Genomic DNA, 19,484 nt, shown 5'->3' with positions numbered 1-19,484 from the left:
AAAACATGCACAAATACTGTTTTATATGTAAAACAGGTTTTATTGAGTACAAATGCAGGTCAGTGTAAGGTCGTGTGTGACAGTGTTCAGAAAAACGGCGCCTCTACAACCGTCGTACAAAACACAAGAACTGGTTTAAGCCTCATGAAATTACAGTGAGATCGAAAACAGTTTTCAGCCGCAGTGCAGTTCAGCGACACTCCTGAGGTAACACGGTGAGCAGGAGGTCACTCCTGAGCCCAGAGCAGTAAACACCTCGGTTAACGAAGGCCCCAGCAGACGGGACGAGTTCCACACCCACACAGCACCGTGCTACTGCTAATGCTCTGAACCAGCGTAGCACAAAGACGAGTGAAGTATTCCCACCAGCTGTCCGTGGTTGAAAGGCCACTGTGAGGACAGGGCTGCAGAGACGCTGCTGATTAAACCAAGAGAACCAAGTTAACTCGAGTTATGAGAATAGTGTTGCCCTACAGTGTGATGTCACAGAAATCCATCCCTGAAGATTATTTTTGGAAGCAGCTTTTTCACCACCCAGCTGAGTCAGTGTGAGCCTGACTCGTCCTGGCTGTGGGCACAGGAGGATTACTTCTCATCGCCAGAGTAATCCTTTAAAGTTTAGTGGAAGCACATCTGCCTGCAGACGAAGCCTCCGGTTTATGAGCCGTGGTATAGGTGGATGCTGCCATCCACAGCCTGCTTGGATGGATGCTCCGCCCGGATGCAGCTGCTGTCACTCAGCTCCTCGGCCGTGTCGCCAAAGCCATGGTAGTGTCCATAATGCAAGAAATCCCCACAGTCCACCCCGGTTGGCCCCAGGCACGCGGGCCAGTTGGAGACGCAGCCGCCCGGGCTGCTGCTCAGGTGCAGCGAGCCGCACATCTCGGCTGAAGCCCGCCGACAACGTGGCGGAGAGTGAGAGTTTGGAGAGAGCGGAGGAGGCGCAGCGTGGAGATGCCCGTTGTTGAAATCTGCTTTTAAACACAGCAGCAGAGAAAATGGGATCAGAGGTGGATCATGTGATATTGTTGTAGCCATTTGCTGCTTTGCCACGCAGAGCAAACCCACCTGCGCTGAGCTCCAGGCTCATGGCTTCCAGCTCCTCGAGCGCGCTGCTCTGCACCAGCATACCTGCAGCACAGCACGATGAGAAAAGCAAGCAAGCAAGCACCGCGCACACGCCTGACACGTAAACATTTCTTACCATCAGCCCTTTTGGCTTTTTTCAGGTGGCCCGCGTCCAGGGCGGCTAGCTGCCTCTTTCTGCTGAGCGCGCCCAGACCACAGGGGGCGCCGCCTCCATTCTGCACTACGTTGCCCTCGTTACGCTGCTGCAGGTGCTTCTGGGCGTTGGAGATGAAGCAGAAACAGTCGTGGAAGCCTTGAGCGTGGGCCAGGTCTGCTGCCGTCTGCCCGCTTGCATTCTCTAAACTAAACAATAAGAATGAAGTCAGACAAAGTGCATTCTGGGTAACAGCACCTCAAACCATCAGAGCTCTAATGTTGCAAGAAGAAACCATCACGATCGAAGAAAACCAGTCCGAGTCTTGATGGTCTCACCCTGCAACACGTGCTGTGACTAACCTGCCCACTCACACACAGCAGGACCGCGATCACCGCCACGTTTCAGCTAAAGACGACAGGCCGTGTTTCAAACTGTTTATTTTCCTGTCTATCACGCAGATGTGAAAGCCGTGTGCATGCCTCCCAAAACTGGATATAATACAATCTGGATATTATCAATAAAGTTCGTTTTGTATTGTTAATATTCTACATTCATTTCATGCAAAATGAAACATTTCAACCTGTTTGTTTTCATTCTGATGCTGGATCATAAAATTTGCACTCCAGCATCTCAGATTATTAGAATATTTCGAGTTTGAGGAAGTTACGGTTCAGACAGTCTCGAGGACGCACACCGTCTGACTGCTGACGTCACGTTTGAGAAGGATCCATGAGCAGCCACAGAAGGCTGCTCACAGCAGTACTGGAGCATCTCCATGGAAGTGGACCGGAAGGGAAAAGCACGGCAGGAAAAGGTGCAGCAGACATGACCTCAGCCTCGAAATCAGTGTCAAGAAAAGTCATCTCAAGAACCTGGGAGAGCCTGACAGGAGTGGGCTGAGGTCAGATCAAGCCTGAACCAGAGATAACAGAGCAGCGCATCTCAGGAGGAGGAGAAGGTCCAGAGTCTTCTTTTCAAACTGAAATGAGCTGTGGGCCACTGCCATCTCACGCTAGTGTTCAAGTAGCACAGAAGAACAACAACAAACATTTCCAATGCCAAGTTGCATTATATTTCTTCACGTCAATAGTTTGAGAGCCCTGCTCACATGTCACCTCCTGGTGCTGCTCCAAAGTCAACACAGACATCTACCAGCAGACGTTGGAGCTCTTCATGCTTCTCTCATTAGCTTTGTGAAGACACTCATTTATCGACATCATGTTTCGGAATTTCAGGAGTGGGACCACGCCTCCAAACACGCTCGTTCTGGTTGTCATCTACAGAGGTTCCCCCAGTTCTGCAAACTGTTCATTCTCCTTTACCTGCCCTCCCTCCCTCCTTGTTCTCAATTCCTTAACTTCTTCACTTCTATTTAGTACACGGGGATCTGCCAGGACCGGGAGCCGTCACCAGTCCCCTTCGAGGCCTTCCCCAAACCGCAGCTCAGTTCATGTCCAAGCATCACCTTTACCTGCTAAAACGCTGTCAAACCTAAAATGAGGACGTGGGCCCAGCGAGTGATGTGCAGCCGACTCACCTGACCTGAGCTATAGAGATTATGTGAAGAGGAAAACAAGAACCAGCCGACCCAAAAACCCAGAAAGGCCATCAGAGCAACCTGGAGAGCAGTAGCACCTCCACTCCACACTCGTGAAGTCTCAGCCACGTATAAATGAAGCTGGACTTTTCTGACTGATCTTCCGCTGCACTTTTTCACTTTGATGGGTGATGCTGAGCAGCGTCTGCACCACTGTGAACATTCGGCTCGGCTGAGAATGGATACAAGGAGTGTAGAAGATATGAAAGTTTAGGTTCTTGAATGAAATGATGAAGAACAGAGGCGGTTTCCCCTAATATTCTAACCGTCTGAGATGTGGTCTATGCATGGTCCTAAATGAAAAAGAACAACATCAGGTTGAAACTGGAGGACCAATCAGGACACAGGAATCGCCAACATTTTGCTCCTATATCCTACACAGTACATCTGTGCTGTCATGAAAACGATCATGCTTTTGTGATTTCTAAGCTTCGATTATGTTCTAAAGTAAGCTCACAGCGCTGAAGCTTCTGTTCTGTAATGCTGGGGTGGTTTGGGTTAGAAAGGCCTGAACAGAAGGAGAAGTGAGTCATCGTTAGGAAATGAGCTGTGCTTTGTAGAAAACCACAGATCAAGTTCTGATTATCCACAGATGTTTCCACATAACCTCTCAAACGTGCTGAGATCAAGTCTAAGCTTTTCTTTCCTCTGGAGTACCTAATAAAGTGGCCAGTGAGTGCAGATGTAATTTGGTTAAAAACCTACAAAAATAGACATTTCATTTTACAGGTATGTTTACCTGCTGCGAATTCTGACATAAATCTATTTTTTCTGTCCAATTTGCTCCGTTGTCTTTGTAACATACAGTACTGCACAGCGCTGCACAGCACAGCGCTGCACAGCACAGCGCTGCACAGCACAGCACAGCACAGCGCTGCACAGCACAGCGCTGCACAGCACAGCGCTGCGCTGTGCTGTGCTGTGCTGTGCTGTGCAGTGCTGTGCTGTGCTGTGCAGTGCTGTGCTGTGCAGTGCTGTGCTGTGCTGTGCTGTGCAGTGCTGTGCTGTGCTGTGCTGTGCAGTGCTGTGCAGTGCTGTGCTGTGCGCGCTGTGCTGTGCAGTGTGCTGTGCTGTGCAGCGCTGTGCTGTGCAGCGCTGTGCTGTGCTGTGCAGTGCTGTGCTGTGCAGGCTGTGCTGTGCTGTGCAGCGCTGTGCTGTGCTGTGCAGCGCTGTGCTGTGCAGCGCTGTGCTGTGCTGTGCAGTGCTGTGCTGTGCTGTGCAGCGCTGTGCTGTGCTGTGCAGCGCTGTGCTGTGCTGTGCAGCGCTGTGCTGTGCAGCGCTGTGCTGTGCTGTGCTGTGCAGCGCTGCACAGCACAGCGCTGCACAGCACAGCACAGCACAGCACAGCACAGCACAGCACAGCGCTGCACAGCACAGCACAGCACAGCACAGCACAGCGCTGCACAGCGCTGCACAGCACAGCGCTGCACAGCGCTGCACTCTGACGTACTCCTGAGACTAAGCTTCCAATCATTAGTGAGGCTGAGGCGTGTCCCATTAGCACACAGTATGTAAACAGTGAGGTGAGAGCTAAGCATGCATGCCTAAACATGACAGTCATCGTGAGTGCTTTGTTAGCATTGAAACCAATCACTGCAGGAAATACCTCGCCAGCTTGCCAGCTGCAGAAACTGTGGGAAGCGATAGTGAGCACTCAGTGGCACAACTGCAAGCTGCTCGCAGATGCACGTGTGGCAGATTCTGCAGTGCCTATTTGGATTGCTCCCTCTTTCTGGGACAACTTCAGAAAATCAAGTTCAAACTCAAAGGCTGAAAAACATCACAACGTGCAGGGTGTTTGTTTCTGCCAGCACAATTTGACAATCAAGATCACAGCTGTTTGTTTTTTTAACATAATATATAACATTTTGCAAAAACACATCTTTATATTAATTTCAAAACAGTTAAAATGTCCGTCAACGAGTGTACAAATGCCTTGAGCAGAAAAGCTCATGTGAGTACTCACGTTTGAGTCTCAAAGCTCTGATTTCTCTTGGGAAAAGTTACAAAGACATTCAAGTGAGTATTAAATACATTAATAATACTGTGTTCAGTGGTTATTTGGAAGGTTAGTGGACGCATGAATCAGTTTACAGTTGCTAACAACAGCAGAAACATTTCTATCTGTATCAGTTTTGTCAAGGATTCTGTAAAGTAGTCGTATTATTTCTACAGGACATTCAAGTCATTAGACAGTTAATGGTTTCCCTGGAAACTGGCCTAATAAAATTCATTCAAACCATCAAAAAAACTCTTTGCATGAGAATGAAATCAGTCACTACTCGTCAGTCGTCCTCAGCCGCGCTCCATCTGTCTCACCGGCTGGTAAGGCAGATATAGAGAAGAGGTTGAGGAAGTGGGGTCAAGCACGCTACGGTGTTAGACCAAATCCACAAAGTGAGAGTAACACACAGAGAGCAGCTGCGTCAGGTTGTAACCACCATAACGTGAGTGCAGAGGTTGCTGTTGCTCTCATTTTCAGTTTTATTTAGACGAGCAGGATTTTGAATTCTGGGTTTAACAGGAAGCCAATACAGGAGAAATCTGCTCTCTCCTTCTAGTCCCTGCCAGGACTCTTACTGCAGCATTTTGGATCAGCTGAAGGCTTTTCAGGGAGTTTTTAGGACTTCCTGGAATACAGTCGTCCAGCCTGGAAGCTCAGTGTCATCTAGTGGGAGCTGAGAAGGAAAAGCAGCCGAGCTGACAGGATCACGCACTGCAGAGCTCAGTGAGTGAGATCAGAAACTCTGCTGGTACTGACAGGTGCAGCTCCTCTCTCCATTTAAAACATTCACAGCAGCCAGACTTCAACACAGAACGCTACAGCGCCCCCTGTAGGCGCTCTGTGTTGGTCAAGAATCCCGTCCCATCAGTGGGTCATCAGAAAAGAGATCAAAAGGAAGAACTCAATAAAAGCAGAACATTTCTGAGACTAAATATTTAATAAAAAATAATTTTAAAAATGGTCTACAGGTATTGACACCGATGGACTAAACAGTCTCTCAATATTTTTGCTCAGTAAATGGAGAGCCATGTTTCCTTGCTTTACTGCCCCAGCTACTTTATCATTTTTATTAAATATTTTATTAACGGTCTCTTGAGAACTTTCTGCTTTCATTACAACAGTAGGTTAAGGTAAAAGCCTAAATGATAAATGAGTGTAGTTTTCAGGAGAAAGCAAAGACAAAGGCCACAGTCTGATCACTGTTCTTGTGTTTTCCTCTTATTATGGAGTCTCAGGTGGTGTAACTGTCTCCATTTATATTACAGCACAGCATATTTACATGTTCAACTGCTGTTGCTGTGGCACATGCAGGCATAAAAACATGAGCTTTTCTGCTTTTACACTCACTACTTTTCTCTGCTGTGCATCATGACAAACATGCCAGAGGATTTTTACCTGAGCCGCTGCTGAACAAAACACAACACACACAACATTACTATCATTCTTTAAAGCAAATGGCACTCAAATGAGCTGACTGGAGGGAACGGCCACTGAAACACGTTTTAATAGTGGGACACTTTGTACGACGCAGAACGTCGTAAACTCTGAGTCACAGAAAACATTTTTTAAACTAAAATGAACCGTCTGAGAAACAGTAAGGTCATTATGAATGTGCTGGCAGCAACAAAGGTGGACAGGGCCACGTTCATCACTGTGCAGCCTCCTGCCTTCTTTTAACTACAGTCTGTAAACACGTGTGAGCTGAGGAGAGCGGCTGCTGCACGTTTGGGAGAGGACCGGTGTCCCACTCTGGTCAGTCCTGGCTCTGCTTTCATGACACACTAGATGTTCTCAGTTGGTGAACAGTTTGGGCTGCAGGCAGGCCAGCTCTGCAGACGGACTCCTCTACAATGAGCCATGATGCTGGAGCAGATGCCGTCTGCTTCCCTGAAACACGTGGATGGAACACCTCTACAGCTCTAAAACCTGTATGTACTTTCACACACTGATGGAGCCTTTCCAGATGTGCCAGCTGCATATCTGGAAAGGCCGTCCACAGGCACTGATGCAACCCCACTCCACATCTGGCTTCTTCTCTCTTTATCCTGCATGTGTGGATGACACGCAGAGCTGTGAATCAGCTCCATCATTACTGTCCGTGATGACATGTTCACAGTGAGGAACATTATTCTGAACCTGCAGTTTTCTGCAGACTGATGGACTCTGTCCACCTTTACTTCTGAGGAACTCGCCTCTTTGAACGTGTCCCTCCCTGTTACCAGCTGATTAACTGTAAATTCTTCCTCCAGCTGTTTCTGCTTTGAACCTCTGATCGCTCCAATCCAACATCCCAACTCTTTGTGAGGTGTTGCTGCCGTCACACCCAAAATTAGCTCGTATTTTTCTTAAAGTGATAGATTATCTCAGTTCAAAGATTTGTGAAACATATGGCTTTATGAGTTGGATTTGTCCAATAAAGCAAGCTTTGGCACAGATTTTAACTGGTCTTTATCATTATGTTCTCACTAAGTTAAGTATTAATAGAACCTGAGGCCATTATTTACTACACCGAATGGATTTTCTGCTGTAACTTCCTTATGGACAGTTAAGGACAATTACTTTATTTTGAATCAAGGATCTTGAGACTATTTCATGTCACCTGTTTGTACCAGAACTTCACTACATCTTCATCTTGGTGATGACAGATGGAAAATGATTGCGAGGATGTTAACAGTAGACCACTGTGGCTTGTTCCCTCCCAACAGCTGATGAGACACTAAGCATAAGATTTCAGGACAACAGAAAACACGGCAGAACCACAGCAGCTGATCTTTGTTAGCATGAGGAAACACGCAGCTCTAAAGAACGCCAAACGCAGCCTGTTAATCAGGAAAACAAAAACAAGTCAGCAGAAATTATGCTGGCTGATGCCCCTTCATCATCATCCTCTGGGTTTACCTCAGGCGGGATATCTGAAGCACAGCACTGAGCTGCAGGATTTCCCACTAAAGTAAATTTCACAGTAAAAATAAAAGCTGTAGTTATTCTGACCAGACCTGCTGAGCATGTGTGGCCTACATGACTCAAATCTAAGACGTGTAGCAGCTGCTGTGGTTCACACTCTGTGTGCCAGAGCTTCTGTGGTGCTTTACACTGGATATTACTACTAAACCGAAGACTGCAGGATACTTACTGCGGTTTAGCGCCTGCTATCAAAAGGACCTGGATACACTCCAAGCTACCTGACCGAGCTGCCTTATGAATGGGAGCCTCACCAACAAAGTCCTGAAAACACAACGTAAACTGTAAGGTTTGAGATATGAATGAAGCTGTTAGAATAGCACAAGCCAACTGTGTTATAGACATGCAAAAATGACACTAATATTACTGACCAATCGAAGTCTAGGAGACAATATCATAATATGAAAATGTTCACAGTCACAGGACTGCAGCTGTGGTGACACTGCTCAGATTATTGTGCACTGCTCTTTTGAAATAAAAGGTGACCAGCAGCAGTGAAAGCTCCTGCCCTGTCGGCCCACGCCTGGGCCACTGATGGAAGAGCTCGGGTTCATGAGTACTGCTGGCACTGTGAACTCTGCATCCATTTCTAATGATCTTTTCAGCTTTGCTGCAAGTACAAGTTCAGTCCCAAAACCTTACCATGACTACAAGTACATATTTAGTGTGAACAACGCTGGAGACACTGTCAATAAAATGAACTTCATCTAACTTATGTACAGCAGATGCATAAACCAGAGGTCCCTAGATTCAAATATTCAGTGATAACACTCATAGATGCAAACAGCACCACATTAAGCATTAAATAGTACACAATAGGTGAGTTTCCACACACTGACCTGCTTGTTGACGTCAGCCCCAGCCTGAGTGAGCCACACCACGCAGTGAGGATGTCCTCCGAATGCTGCAGTGTGTGTTGGAGTCTGATTGAATCGGCTGGTCACCCTGTTCACCTCGCAGCCCATCTCCACCAGGTGCATCACGCACTCCAGCTGTGCCACATGCCAGTAACAAATACAAGAATCACAGTGACACACTGCTCATGTATGTCACTGCTGCAGATCTCAGAGGAGACCTCTGCACTGACGCACTTTCATTGTAAGAAATCTCCAACAGTTCTCCTTTTATATCACCTGAGTATTGTACAGCATGGACCCCACTGTTCTCAAAGCAGGCTTCAGCTGACTTTGGTTGTTAGACATATTTAAAAATCCCACCTAAGGTCCGCTTACAGGGACGTATAAGCAAAAAGTGTAAGTACATCCAGACACTGCTTAAAACATGTGCCCAGTAAGTGTTTGGAGATATTTCAAGGTGGCTGAAGAGATGCTTCTAGCAGAGCTTTGGTAAAGACAGTGATATAAAATGAAGGAGATCAGAATCGTACGAGAAGTAATTAATCATCTAATAAAATAAAAATAAAAACAGAGAGCAAGTTTTTATATTTCTAGAGAACAGCGGCTGTTGCGGTGTCGCAGGCTCTGGTGTTTGTTTTGAGCCGATTTTGGCGCCTAAAAAGCGATTGGCTCCTACTGAACCAATGAAAACCTCCAAACACGTCAAGTTTTTTTTTTGTCTTTAAAAAACCTTTGTTGTACGCCGGTACTCAGACATAACTGTTTGGGCCAATCAAACACAGTAAAGGAGCGCGGCGAAATATTAAAGAGGAAAAAATCTTTTAGCTTGATTATGAGCGCTGTCCGCCGCCATGTTGGAGTTTAAACATATAATACACACAGTGTGGTTACAGTTCACAGCAGCAGGCAAAAGTGCACACCTATTTTAACCCTCTTTCGTGTTTCATGGACACCACTATTGAATACCCAGTGATTGCATGCTGACCTGTCCATAGTGAGCAGCCCAGTGAATGGGAGTCCATCCATAGAAGGAGTCCTCGGCAGTTAGATGGATGTGGTTTGACAGCTGCTGTAACAGAAGGACCAGAGCCCCAACATCTCCATCCCGGCAGGCGCGGTGCACTGGGAAGCGGCTCACAAACACGTCATCCCCGGAGAAGCGGGCTTCTAGTCCCCCAGACATGAGTGAGCTGAGAGAGGGCAAACGGAAGCGCTTGTCTCCACCGCACCGGTCCCACGGAGCACACTGAAGAAGTTCAAACACAAAGGAAGAGCCCAGCTCTCTCGCAGGCCGTAAAACCCGGACTGGAGCCCGCCTCACAGCTACATCCCGTGTGTTTGGGGCGGTCTGCGCTAAAAAGCGGCCAGGAACAGGTCCTCAGGCCTTTGACTCACACCACTGGTGAGCATCTTTATGTGTCCAATATATTCAAAAACATTGGTGATGTGGCACTAAACAACTCAAACCTCTGTCTGTGGATTCAGAAACATTTCTTAGCTAACGTGCTAGCTTTGCTAGCTGTGTAATAAACTGAGTGCTGGTCTCTGTGACCACAGAAGCAGACTCACCAACCAGCAGTAACATGGCAGCCTTATCAGGCGGGAAAAAGACGAGCCAAAAGGCAAAGGTAAGACACCCAGCCAGCCCCGGACGAACCTGCCTGCTGTTCCTGCTAATCAGGAGAACAAAGACGGCATCTTTAGCTTTGTCCTCGTCAGACCGGCTGGAGTCCAAAGACTGGGCCTCTCAGTGTTCGATGAATCTGTGATAGTGGTTACTACAAGTAGAGTTAAAACGCGTACCTGGCTAATAAAAGTGGGACTTTTTCAAGCCAGCAGCTAAACCTTTAACCTTGTTTTAATTCAAATACAACTATCTGAGTGACAGAGCCATCTTTAGCCTGTGTGCTCAAACCCTGAGATGACACTGTAGACTTACATTATAAAACTAAAAATGTGGGCTGTGCATAATTTCAATGAAGAAACTACAGGAAGTGTCTCTGTTCTGGAGACACTGTAAAGTCTGTCTGAACTTAATTAAGTTAAACCAGTAACTCAGCAGAGACCTCTTAAATGATGGTGATGATTTAAAACTCGGAGAATCAGTGCACTGAAGCTGATATTGCAGAACATGGTCGGCCAACACATACCTAAGACTTTCCTTCTGTGTTTTCTATTCATTTGTCCCCATTGCTTATTTCTAGGCCATCCTACAGACATGCTTCATTGTGATAGCAGTTTACACTGAGCCCTTATCACACTCTGCCTGGTCTTGAGTGCATATTTAATAGTTTCCTTGTCTGTCTATGGATTACTTAGAATCTAAAAAAGCACAATTAAATGAGTGAATCTGTGGCAAAGAAGGATGCAGTCTTTTTCTATCTTTTTTTCTTCCAGGGTGGCTTTATCCGAGTGAGGAAGAGAGATTTAGAGAAGTTGACCACAGAAGTCATGCAGCTTAGAGAGTTCCTGCCCAGAGTTGTGAATGGGGATCTGATGGAGATGCTGCATAAAGCCCGAGCAGCTCAGACAAGTATGCTCAACTCCACTCTGATCCTGCTGTAAACACGAGGGTGTTGTGTGTATCACAGAGCAGAACATATACACTTAATGTATAAACCTGAAGGCTTGTTGAAGACATCCAGCTACAGAGAGACAGAGTTGTCTAATGGTCAGTGGAGCCAGGTCTGTTTAACAGCCCTCACAGGTGATAAGGAAAGCCAGGTGCACCTGCTTTCTCATTAGCCTCATTTTATCTTCTACCCTGACCTGGGCCTGACCCAGTAAATATACAGCACTGTTGATCTAAGAAGCTTGGAAAGAAAAGCATCTGGACTTTAAGTTTCTTGAAGACATTTCACCTCTCATCCGAGAAGCTTCTTCGGTTCTAAGAGAGTCCCCGGTATTCCAACCCTAGTGGGAGTTGACCCACTGCTGATCATGTGTCTCACCACATGAGTCAAGGTGTGAAAAAGGGTGTGGGTCATTATCAGCAGAGGTTTCGGGTGAGACCATTGTGAGACCTTGCTTCACCAATTCACCTGACCTGTTGAGGTCAACTGGCAAGATGTGAGTGGTTGTTAAGGTGCCTGGGAAGGGATCTCCAAACTGGATTGTAGGTGGCAGACAACTGGTATTGTGAGCCACCTGGGACTCTCCACCAGTTTCTTCAAACATCTTCAAGAACCTTAAAGAAGTCCAGTTGCTTTACTTTCCAAGCTCCTTAGGTTACCATGACCTGCCCAGGCATATAGCACTGCTATTCACGAAGGATGTTGTCTCACCACAGTATGTTGTGGTAATATAAGAAGAATTGGGTCGTGTCTTTTTTTTGAAAGACATTGCACACCACGCCGAGCTATGCCAGGTTCCCAGCTCTCAGCAGTTTGGGGTGGGGGTACAAAAATAGTATTTCCTGCCTGTCAAACTAGTAAATATGTGGTATTTCCACAAATTCTCCTAAAGACATGGAGACAGTATCTTGGGTGCTGTTAGGTGCCTGGTGTCCTCACCTGCTGCTGTGTCCGGCTGTTTGTCACCCCCGCTGCTTTCCACTGGACCATTCTTCTGAGAGCAGCCCGATCTGCCAGCATCCTGGCCTCCGCCTGGCTCTAGGGTGGTGCTCCCCGTCTCTCTGGCTCTGGCACAGAGGCTAACTTGCTAACTAGCTGCTTGTGCTCCGACATGGCGACCATGAAATATGTCCCGTCGGCTCTGCTGGATCTCTGCCATCACCTCGCTCCTGGATGATGATGTCATCAAATCTCTCGTGACACTGAGCATGCTCCTTGATGTCCTCTGACAGGCGCAGACGTCATCGCGACAAAGCTGAGAAGCGCTCTTTACGAACCCCGCCGTACTCTAACCAGCCGCCTGCTGTTTCCATGCAACCTTTGAAAAACACGAACAAAAAGCCAGCTCAGCAAAACATCACGTGTGATTTAAAAGTCTAAAACGAATCAGTCATCACATGTAAGGTTTTTCGTTTCCTCTCTTTGTGACATCTTCCTCCATCTGTCACACGCGTGTTTTTCCCGGCGCTCCTCCTCGATAGCGCTGCAGAGATGCTGAAGTATCAGCACCACCGTGAATGCATCACGGAGATGATAAAGGTTGTGCTGAGGCTGCAAACCCCCGAGATGTCATTTATTTTTCTCACTGACCTGCCTGCATGGTAGACGCTGCACTTAAGGTTTTTCACCCATTTATCTGGGTAAAAACCGTCATTGACATTAAAAATGTCCTTTTCAGGAGGGCTCTAGCACTGCGCCAAATATAAGGTGACAGCTCTATAAAGGTATTTGAAGTGACCCAAAGGACTGGTCTGATTATCTGTGTAGGTGCTCAGTCATCCAGCTCATGGTGGTCTAAGGAGCCTGGAAGAAGGCGCCTGAACTTCTTTAAATTTCCTTTAATATCTTTGTCTAAGCAAAGAGACATAAAAAAACGCAGGGAAAAATCAGAAATCACTTTTTGGCACGACAGCATTTCGGATTCTTCTGCCCACTCGACCCTGTTTACCACCCCCAGAAGCCCCAGCTTGTCCTCCTCCACACGCCTCCTTACCCATACTGACTCTCACAGCTGCCCCTTTACTGCAGAATGTATGCCACTGTTAGACTGCTCCAGCAGCACGCAGCATATCATCTAAGAGGTCCCACACTGGACCTGAGATGTGCCCTGTATTGACCTGTCCATCTCTGAGCACTATGCTATCCCTTTTCCTCTTCCTTTACAGGAACTTCAAGTCTGTTACTACATGACACCTAGTTCACATCTGTGGGAGATGCACACACAGACCACACAGTGTGCTGTGTGTAAGACGCAGACTTTTAAGTTGCATACTGCCATTCACCGCTTAGACTCCATGGCCCCTAATATCATGTCCTCCCCCTGGTTCACCTGTGTGCTACACTCCATGAAGCGCTCAGGCCTCAGTGTCCCCCACTAAAGAAGGCTTGTTAACTATTAACTGGTTGTTTTGTCCCTGTGAAAATGAAAAGAATTACAAACCCATAGAAGGTCCAGAAGCCCGGGACCACCGCAGTGAAACCCTGTCTCTGCTTTCTCATGGTAAACACTCACCGCCACCATGCGTGTCATAAATCACGATTCTCAGCCACTTATTCAGTTTAGGGTCTCAGGGGTTGGAATTAGAGGCGGTTATACTCCGGAGAGGTTGCCGGCCTCTTACAGGACTGGGAGATTATGACATAATCAAAATGGGACCAAAACTCTACCTTAAAGCTGACAAAGTTTCATGTTGTGCAAAACTAGCGTTAGAAACATTACATAAGAATATCTGCTCTCAAACTGTGTGTGTGTTTAGTGAAGGAGCAGATTGTGAAGGAGCAGATGAGGCAGGAGTGTCTGCACCTGCAGTCTCGACTGGATGCTGTGCAAACTGAGAGTCAAAAAGAGAAAGAGGTGAGAGCGACAGTCAGACTTGAAAATGGACTCATAACAATAACATGAAAATATTTCTGGTATCCCACTGAGGAAACTGGACTTGCTTGATGAATTTGGGCTTGTCTTGCTTTAAGCCATGCTGTCATTTATTACTTGTTGTATGTGACACTGCACTGAATCCACATGAATGGATGTTCAGGAAAAGCTGCTGTTACGTGAGCAACTGTGGCAGAGCAGAGTGGAGCTGCAGCAGCAGGCAGACTTCTGCTCTGGTCTGGGATCTGCTGCCTGCAGTCTGCTGTGGAGCTGCTCTGCCAAGGAGGACACCGTCTCACTTTGGCTGGCTGATGTGAGTCATCTTCAGTCTTTTCTGTCTCTGTGTGTGGACTTGGACTTGTTTTCCTGTAACAAAAACCCCAAACAGGGCTACAGGGATACATGTTAGTGGTCAGTAGCGTTTGTATAAAGTGCAGCCACAGCTGAAAGTGAAACAGTATTCAATACATGAACATCAGATCCCAGTTTAATCCCAGTAGGAGACACAAGTGTTTTGGGAATGGGCTGCAGCCGGAACAAATATCTGCCTTTAAAAAATCAAAAATCATTTCCACAGTAACAAACTTGTCCCAGCACGCACAATAATTAGTTTGACTTGCTTGATCAAACCAACACAGTATAATTACAAAATGACCTTCTGACCACTGTGTTGTACATCTTTAGCTGTAACAATAAAATATGTTGTTTAAAGTGTTTGATGCAAAAGAAACATGGCTCCATATGTTTTGGTCGTTCCACATAATAATTTTATGCAGTGCAAACAAAAGAGCATCCTCTCTGCTCCTTCTCTCCTCTCTCCAAATTAAATTGGCCCCATGTTTTGTTGGTCACTGAGACATGATCTAACAGTATTTGTAACAGCAGATGTTAATGCTGCTGGATTGTGTGTGTGTGCTTGTGCGCACTTCAGGGGAAGCTGCAGGCCTTCCTTGCTGTAGCTGCTCAGACTCTCGAGAGCTTTGTCACGTCTTTGGATGAAGAGGAGAAAAGTCAAACTGAGGACTACAACTCCCACGAGCACCAGTTTGTGCTGGCAGTGGCTGGGACCATTACTAGTGAGTCTGAAGCTTCTAGCAGTCAGAAAGGATGTGTCGAAGCACATTTTCTTAGAACCTCCATCAACACGAATAACTACTTTTCTTTGTTTCTTATCAATCAGATGTAGCAGCAGTAACGCAGGGGCGGGACTTCCTGTCAAGCTCAGCGCATGTCTTGCTGGACACTTTGATGAAACTTCTTAAGTTGATGAAGCCTGGTGTCTTCCCCAGACTGAAAGTGTATGTGGATCAACCTCTTTGTCATTAATATGTATCAGGATTGAATAGAGTTAACAAGAACGTGACACAATGTTTGATCCATGAATCATAACAGGATCAAACCTACTTTTACTTTCCTCTAAAGCAGTCATTTGCAAAGTAAAATTCCTACATTTTTCATTCAGTAATATAGATTTTAATTTGAAACCATCAGTGAGCCTCAGTGTTGGTCAGCTGTACTGACTTTATTCACAACATAGTTTTCAAAAAGTCTGCACACTGTGTGAAATGTAAGTGAAAACAGATCAGAGTCAGGTCCACACCATTGAAACACTTTATTAGAATGAAACAGTAACAAGAGAACATCCGGGTCTTTTTAAGAATAGGCTTGTGCAGACTTTGATGGCAGCCACACATTTTTAGTTAGCCTGTGACAGGGTGTGTTTCCACTATGCTGCATTCCTTTGTAAGCATCACTGGGAGCACTTCAGCGGTTCAGGTTAAATTGAATTAAATTTTCAATTCAGTTTTGTTTATACAGTGCTAAACAGTGTTGGGTAAGTTACTTTAAAATAGTAACTTAGTTACATTACTAGTTACTTCTCTCAAAAGTAACTCAGTTACTTCAAGTTACTCATTACTTTCAAAGTAACTAGACAAAAGTTTAATACATACTTGTATTTTGTCTTGAGTTTAGTTAGACTGAAAGCTGACATCTACTGTGCTCCATACAACGTAGAGTCAAGAAATGAAGTTGTTGACCTAAAGTTTCAGAAGTTAAGGTCAAGAGATGTTCTGTGTCTGTCTCCCTCAGGTGAGATCTGACAGGGATAAGTTCACAGTCTACTTGGACGTCAAGCACTTCTCTCCCGATGAGCTCAGTGTGAAAGTCGCTGACGACTATGTGGAGATCCAGGGCAAGCATGGAGAAAGACAGGTAGTCCTCCTCTCTGATGCACACACCACGAGTGAGTGAGTTAGACTCATAGGACGTAAAGGCTTCCTGAGGGATTTTCCAACACGAGTCAGATCACTGATCAGAGATGTAGCACCAAACCACACGTACGTACGTAACCACGGTGCTTAGACATACAAACCTGTTTATGTTAGACTGTGAGAAAGTTCCCTGTAATATGTAGGAAAGGTAAAAAGATGTATTTGATCACATGAAGATGCCTTCAGTGTTGTTATGGGGTGTAATAGGTGTGTAGCTAGGTGTCCTCTAGCCTGGACATTATCATTTTATTTTGTGTTATTAGTGGAAACGAAAAGAGGAAAAACAAGTCATGTTGGACTGAAAAGACTAAATAGACATTTAACACACAATACTAACTTATCCTGGCTCACAACAACTCCACTCAGTTTGTCACCCGTCTTAATAGAGCTGGGTGGGTCTCTTACTTTGAAGGCTGAAACCCTCAGCAGTTAGCAGGAAGCAGTGTGTGCTCGCTCTCTCGTGAGAGTGAGCTGAGTGAAGCTTTCCCTGGACTGACAACGGCTTCATGGCATCAATACTGCTGTTTTTCAGGACGACCACGGTTACATCTCCCGTGAGTTTCATCGCCGTTACCGCCTCCCCTCTAGCGTTGACCAATCATCCATCAACTGCACCTTGTCAGCTGACGGTCTGCTGACTCTGACCGGACCAAAGGTCAGCGGGGGGAGCGAGTCTGGCCGCAGCGAGCGCAGCATCCCCGTGACTCGTGACGATAAGCCCAACGCTGCCGCCTCCTCCTAGAGGCCAAGTGCTGGTGGGTGACCCGGGGCACTGAAGGAGCTCAGCCCCGTGAATAACCAGCATCAACTGGGATGGACGACTCCGGAATTCTTCTTTCCCCCTTTCCTTAGAGGACATCTGTGTCTTCCCTGCTTCTCTTTCTATAGTTACTTCTTAACTCATTAGTATCACTGTTTAAAGTAGAACAAAAATCGGCCCGCCAAGGCAGTCGAGTAAGAGGCGCTGGAGTTTTTAAAGAGAGAAGTCATCTGGAGACACTCACATGGCCCAGCGTGTTTCAGAGCAGTCCTCTGACAGGCTTTGAGCTTGAAACAAACATGTCTGGCATGTTCTGTACCAGCCCTGGTTTCTCCCATTCATGTTCTTCCTCTGAAGCCTTTGTCTCACATATATCCTGTACTGAAGTCTAAGCTTTGTTCAGTGGATATCTGCTCACTATTCAAGTCCATACTAAAGAAGCAATAAAGCTGTACAATTAACAAAATGCAACCCCTGTGTGGTCTTACTCCTTTTGCCCTTCTTCTTATCAGCTCAGACTTTGTTTTGATGAATCAGGAAGAACAGAGAGAGTTTCTATAAGATAACAATGATTTCAGTGAAGCGATTTTAGCAGAGTATACAGAGGGTGAGTGACGTCTGCTCGTGCCTTTAGTCCATGGATACAGCTCAGTGTGTGCAGCGTGGAGGTGACTGCACAGAGAACAGATCAGTGCAGAAGACCTTCAGAGCAGTTCAGTCCTGTGCTTCTGCTGTACTGACACGACACAGACACACTGCAAACATCTTTACTAGGACAGGTTTAACAATGCAGATCTACATGCACTTTAAGCACTAACAATGCACAGCAGTGTGAACATACATAGAAGCTGAACGGTGAACAATGCAGTGAGAAAGGCTCTTCTTTCACTTCAAGTCCTCCCTCGTCACACACGGCTCTGTTTGCAGGCCCGGCCCTGGAAACACACCATGTCACAGTCTGTGCTCAGAAAGGTCAGGGATGGATCTCACGGTGATGTGAGGAAGGGACAAGTGTCTACATTTGCATGCAGTGCACAATCACACTTTAGACTTTAGATCTGCCCGTGTGAGACATCAGTGCAGTTGCTTCTCTATTCAGCAAAACAGAGACTAACAGCCGAACCCAAAACACACTAACTGGTGCTTTCACTAACTGTTATGTGATAAATTACCAGGTGTGAAGAAAAGTAGCAGTGAAAGACTCAGATGCTAACAAAAGAAGCAAAACAGGTGAAGTTAACCTGAACACATACAAGGTCCTCATTTCTGTCCTGACAGAGTTAGTGTGGTAAACACAATGACTGCAAGAGCAGGGAAGCAGGGTTCATCATACTGTGGTACCTGTTGGAGGGCCTGGAGGTCCTCCAAGGTCTGCAGAGCGGTCAGTCTCAGGCTTGGCTGCGTGCTGGCAGCGAGCCTGCTGACGCGAGCACACAGGTCTGGATCCAGGAGCGAGGAGCCCAACAGGAGCAACACATCGTCCTCTAACAACATGGACTGCAGGAGACGCAGGGAGTGGAGACACACCTCCCAGTGTCCGTCTACAGACACACAAATTAGATCCTGGAATACACAGTCTGTGACACTGACAGTTTATTCAATTAACTATATCAGTGTCATTGAAGGTTAGACTTGAGACGGGTTGTAGGCTAGAGCTAGAGCACAGTGTCTGCACAGTGTCTGTGAGTGATGGGCAGACACTGTTGTTGTTGGAGCATGCAGCAGCTTACCATCAAGCAGGCTCCAGATGAGAGGGAGGATTCCTTGGTTCTCACTCAGGTACTTCAGTCCTTTGAGACTGATGCTCACGTTATAGAGCGCCATCAGCATCAACCTGCAGCAAAGCATCACCGTAGTGAACAGCAGTCCACACTGCAGAGAAACACTGACATCTAGTGGCCACAACATATCAACACATTCAGATCCCTTTTAAGAGCTTTTAAAAAAGAAGTTTAATAAAATTCCAGTGAGTGGTGGCTGGTCAGCACTGAAACTATGATGTTAGTCAAGTTTGTGGGTTTCATTGTGGTCGTATGAGCTCTGCACACTGTTGCAATTACAGGTATTTACTTTAGTAGGTCCCTTTTTACTAACAGATACCACACACAAACATTACAAACTCTTGGTCGCTATAATAATAATAATAATAATAATAACTAAAAAGATGAATAAATAAAAGCGATGAATAGCAGTACAAGTAAAACACAATACAAATTAAAAACAGTAAGAATTTTAAAACTAAAAGCCACAGAATTAAGACCTGTACACAAATATGTGTTCAACACACGGAGCACGGGGTGGAACAAGGTGTAAAAGGTCGGAGAGGTATGAAGGTGCCAGTCCGTTTAAAGCCTTGTAGGT

General features: G+C 46.2%; 4 protein-coding genes across 7 annotated transcripts; 2 read left to right on the top strand and 2 right to left on the bottom strand.

Annotated features, from left to right (window-relative positions):
• Positions 1–19: 19 nt before the first annotated feature.
• On the bottom strand, positions 20–12,689 carry LOC102311727 (ankyrin repeat domain-containing protein 10). 3 transcript variants are annotated; one of them, XM_042226298.1, is made up of 7 exons: positions 12,158–12,686; positions 9,631–9,891; positions 8,628–8,780; positions 7,961–8,052; positions 1,205–1,431; positions 1,069–1,131; positions 20–971 (listed from the first exon to the last, which is right to left on the bottom strand). In XM_042226298.1, exons 1-7 carry the CDS (start codon positions 12,236–12,238, stop codon positions 658–660), a joined length of 1,191 nt encoding a protein of 396 aa, XP_042082232.1. In that variant the 5' UTR covers positions 12,239–12,686; the 3' UTR covers positions 20–657. The 3 variants fall into 3 exon arrangements, with proteins under 3 accessions (XP_042082232.1, XP_042082233.1, XP_005938775.1); XM_042226299.1 differs by lacking the exon at positions 1,069–1,131 and having other exon boundaries at positions 12,158–12,689; XM_005938713.3 differs by lacking the exon at positions 9,631–9,891 and having other exon boundaries at positions 12,158–12,688.
• LOC102312454 (heat shock factor 2-binding protein) lies at positions 9,890–15,887 on the top strand. 2 transcript variants are annotated; one of them, XM_005938715.3, is made up of 7 exons: positions 9,890–10,047; positions 10,203–10,273; positions 11,043–11,178; positions 13,975–14,072; positions 14,254–14,403; positions 15,022–15,166; positions 15,271–15,883. In XM_005938715.3, the coding sequence occupies exons 2-7, from the start codon at positions 10,229–10,231 to the stop codon at positions 15,414–15,416; spliced, it is 720 nt and encodes a 239-aa protein (XP_005938777.1). In that variant the 5' UTR covers positions 9,890–10,047; positions 10,203–10,228; the 3' UTR covers positions 15,417–15,883. The 2 variants fall into 2 exon arrangements, with proteins under 2 accessions (XP_005938777.1, XP_042082234.1); XM_042226300.1 differs by having other exon boundaries at positions 9,890–11,178; positions 15,271–15,887.
• Positions 15,888–16,142: 255 nt separating this feature from the next.
• LOC121815408 (alpha-crystallin A chain-like) lies at positions 16,143–17,594 on the top strand. The gene is made up of 2 exons (XM_042226293.1): positions 16,143–16,304; positions 16,896–17,594. Exons 1-2 carry the CDS (start codon positions 16,158–16,160, stop codon positions 17,103–17,105), a joined length of 357 nt encoding a protein of 118 aa, XP_042082227.1. The 5' UTR covers positions 16,143–16,157; the 3' UTR covers positions 17,106–17,594.
• Positions 17,586–19,070, bottom strand: LOC121815407 (heat shock factor 2-binding protein-like). Its single transcript, XM_042226292.1, has 3 exons — positions 18,854–19,070; positions 18,465–18,664; positions 17,586–18,058 (listed from the first exon to the last, which is right to left on the bottom strand). The coding sequence occupies exons 1-3, from the start codon at positions 19,029–19,031 to the stop codon at positions 18,029–18,031; spliced, it is 408 nt and encodes a 135-aa protein (XP_042082226.1). The 5' UTR covers positions 19,032–19,070; the 3' UTR covers positions 17,586–18,028.
• Between the last annotated feature and the right edge of the window lie 414 nt (positions 19,071–19,484).

The sequence above is a fragment of the Haplochromis burtoni genome, unplaced genomic scaffold (assembly GCF_018398535.1).
Source record: "Haplochromis burtoni strain Fernald_Lab_line unplaced genomic scaffold, NCSU_Asbu1 Contig_205, whole genome shotgun sequence".
NCBI lineage: Eukaryota > Metazoa > Chordata > Actinopteri > Cichliformes > Cichlidae > Haplochromis > Haplochromis burtoni.
The sequence above is the reverse complement of the archived record's forward strand: the minus strand, read 5'-3'. Positions and strand labels throughout refer to the sequence as shown.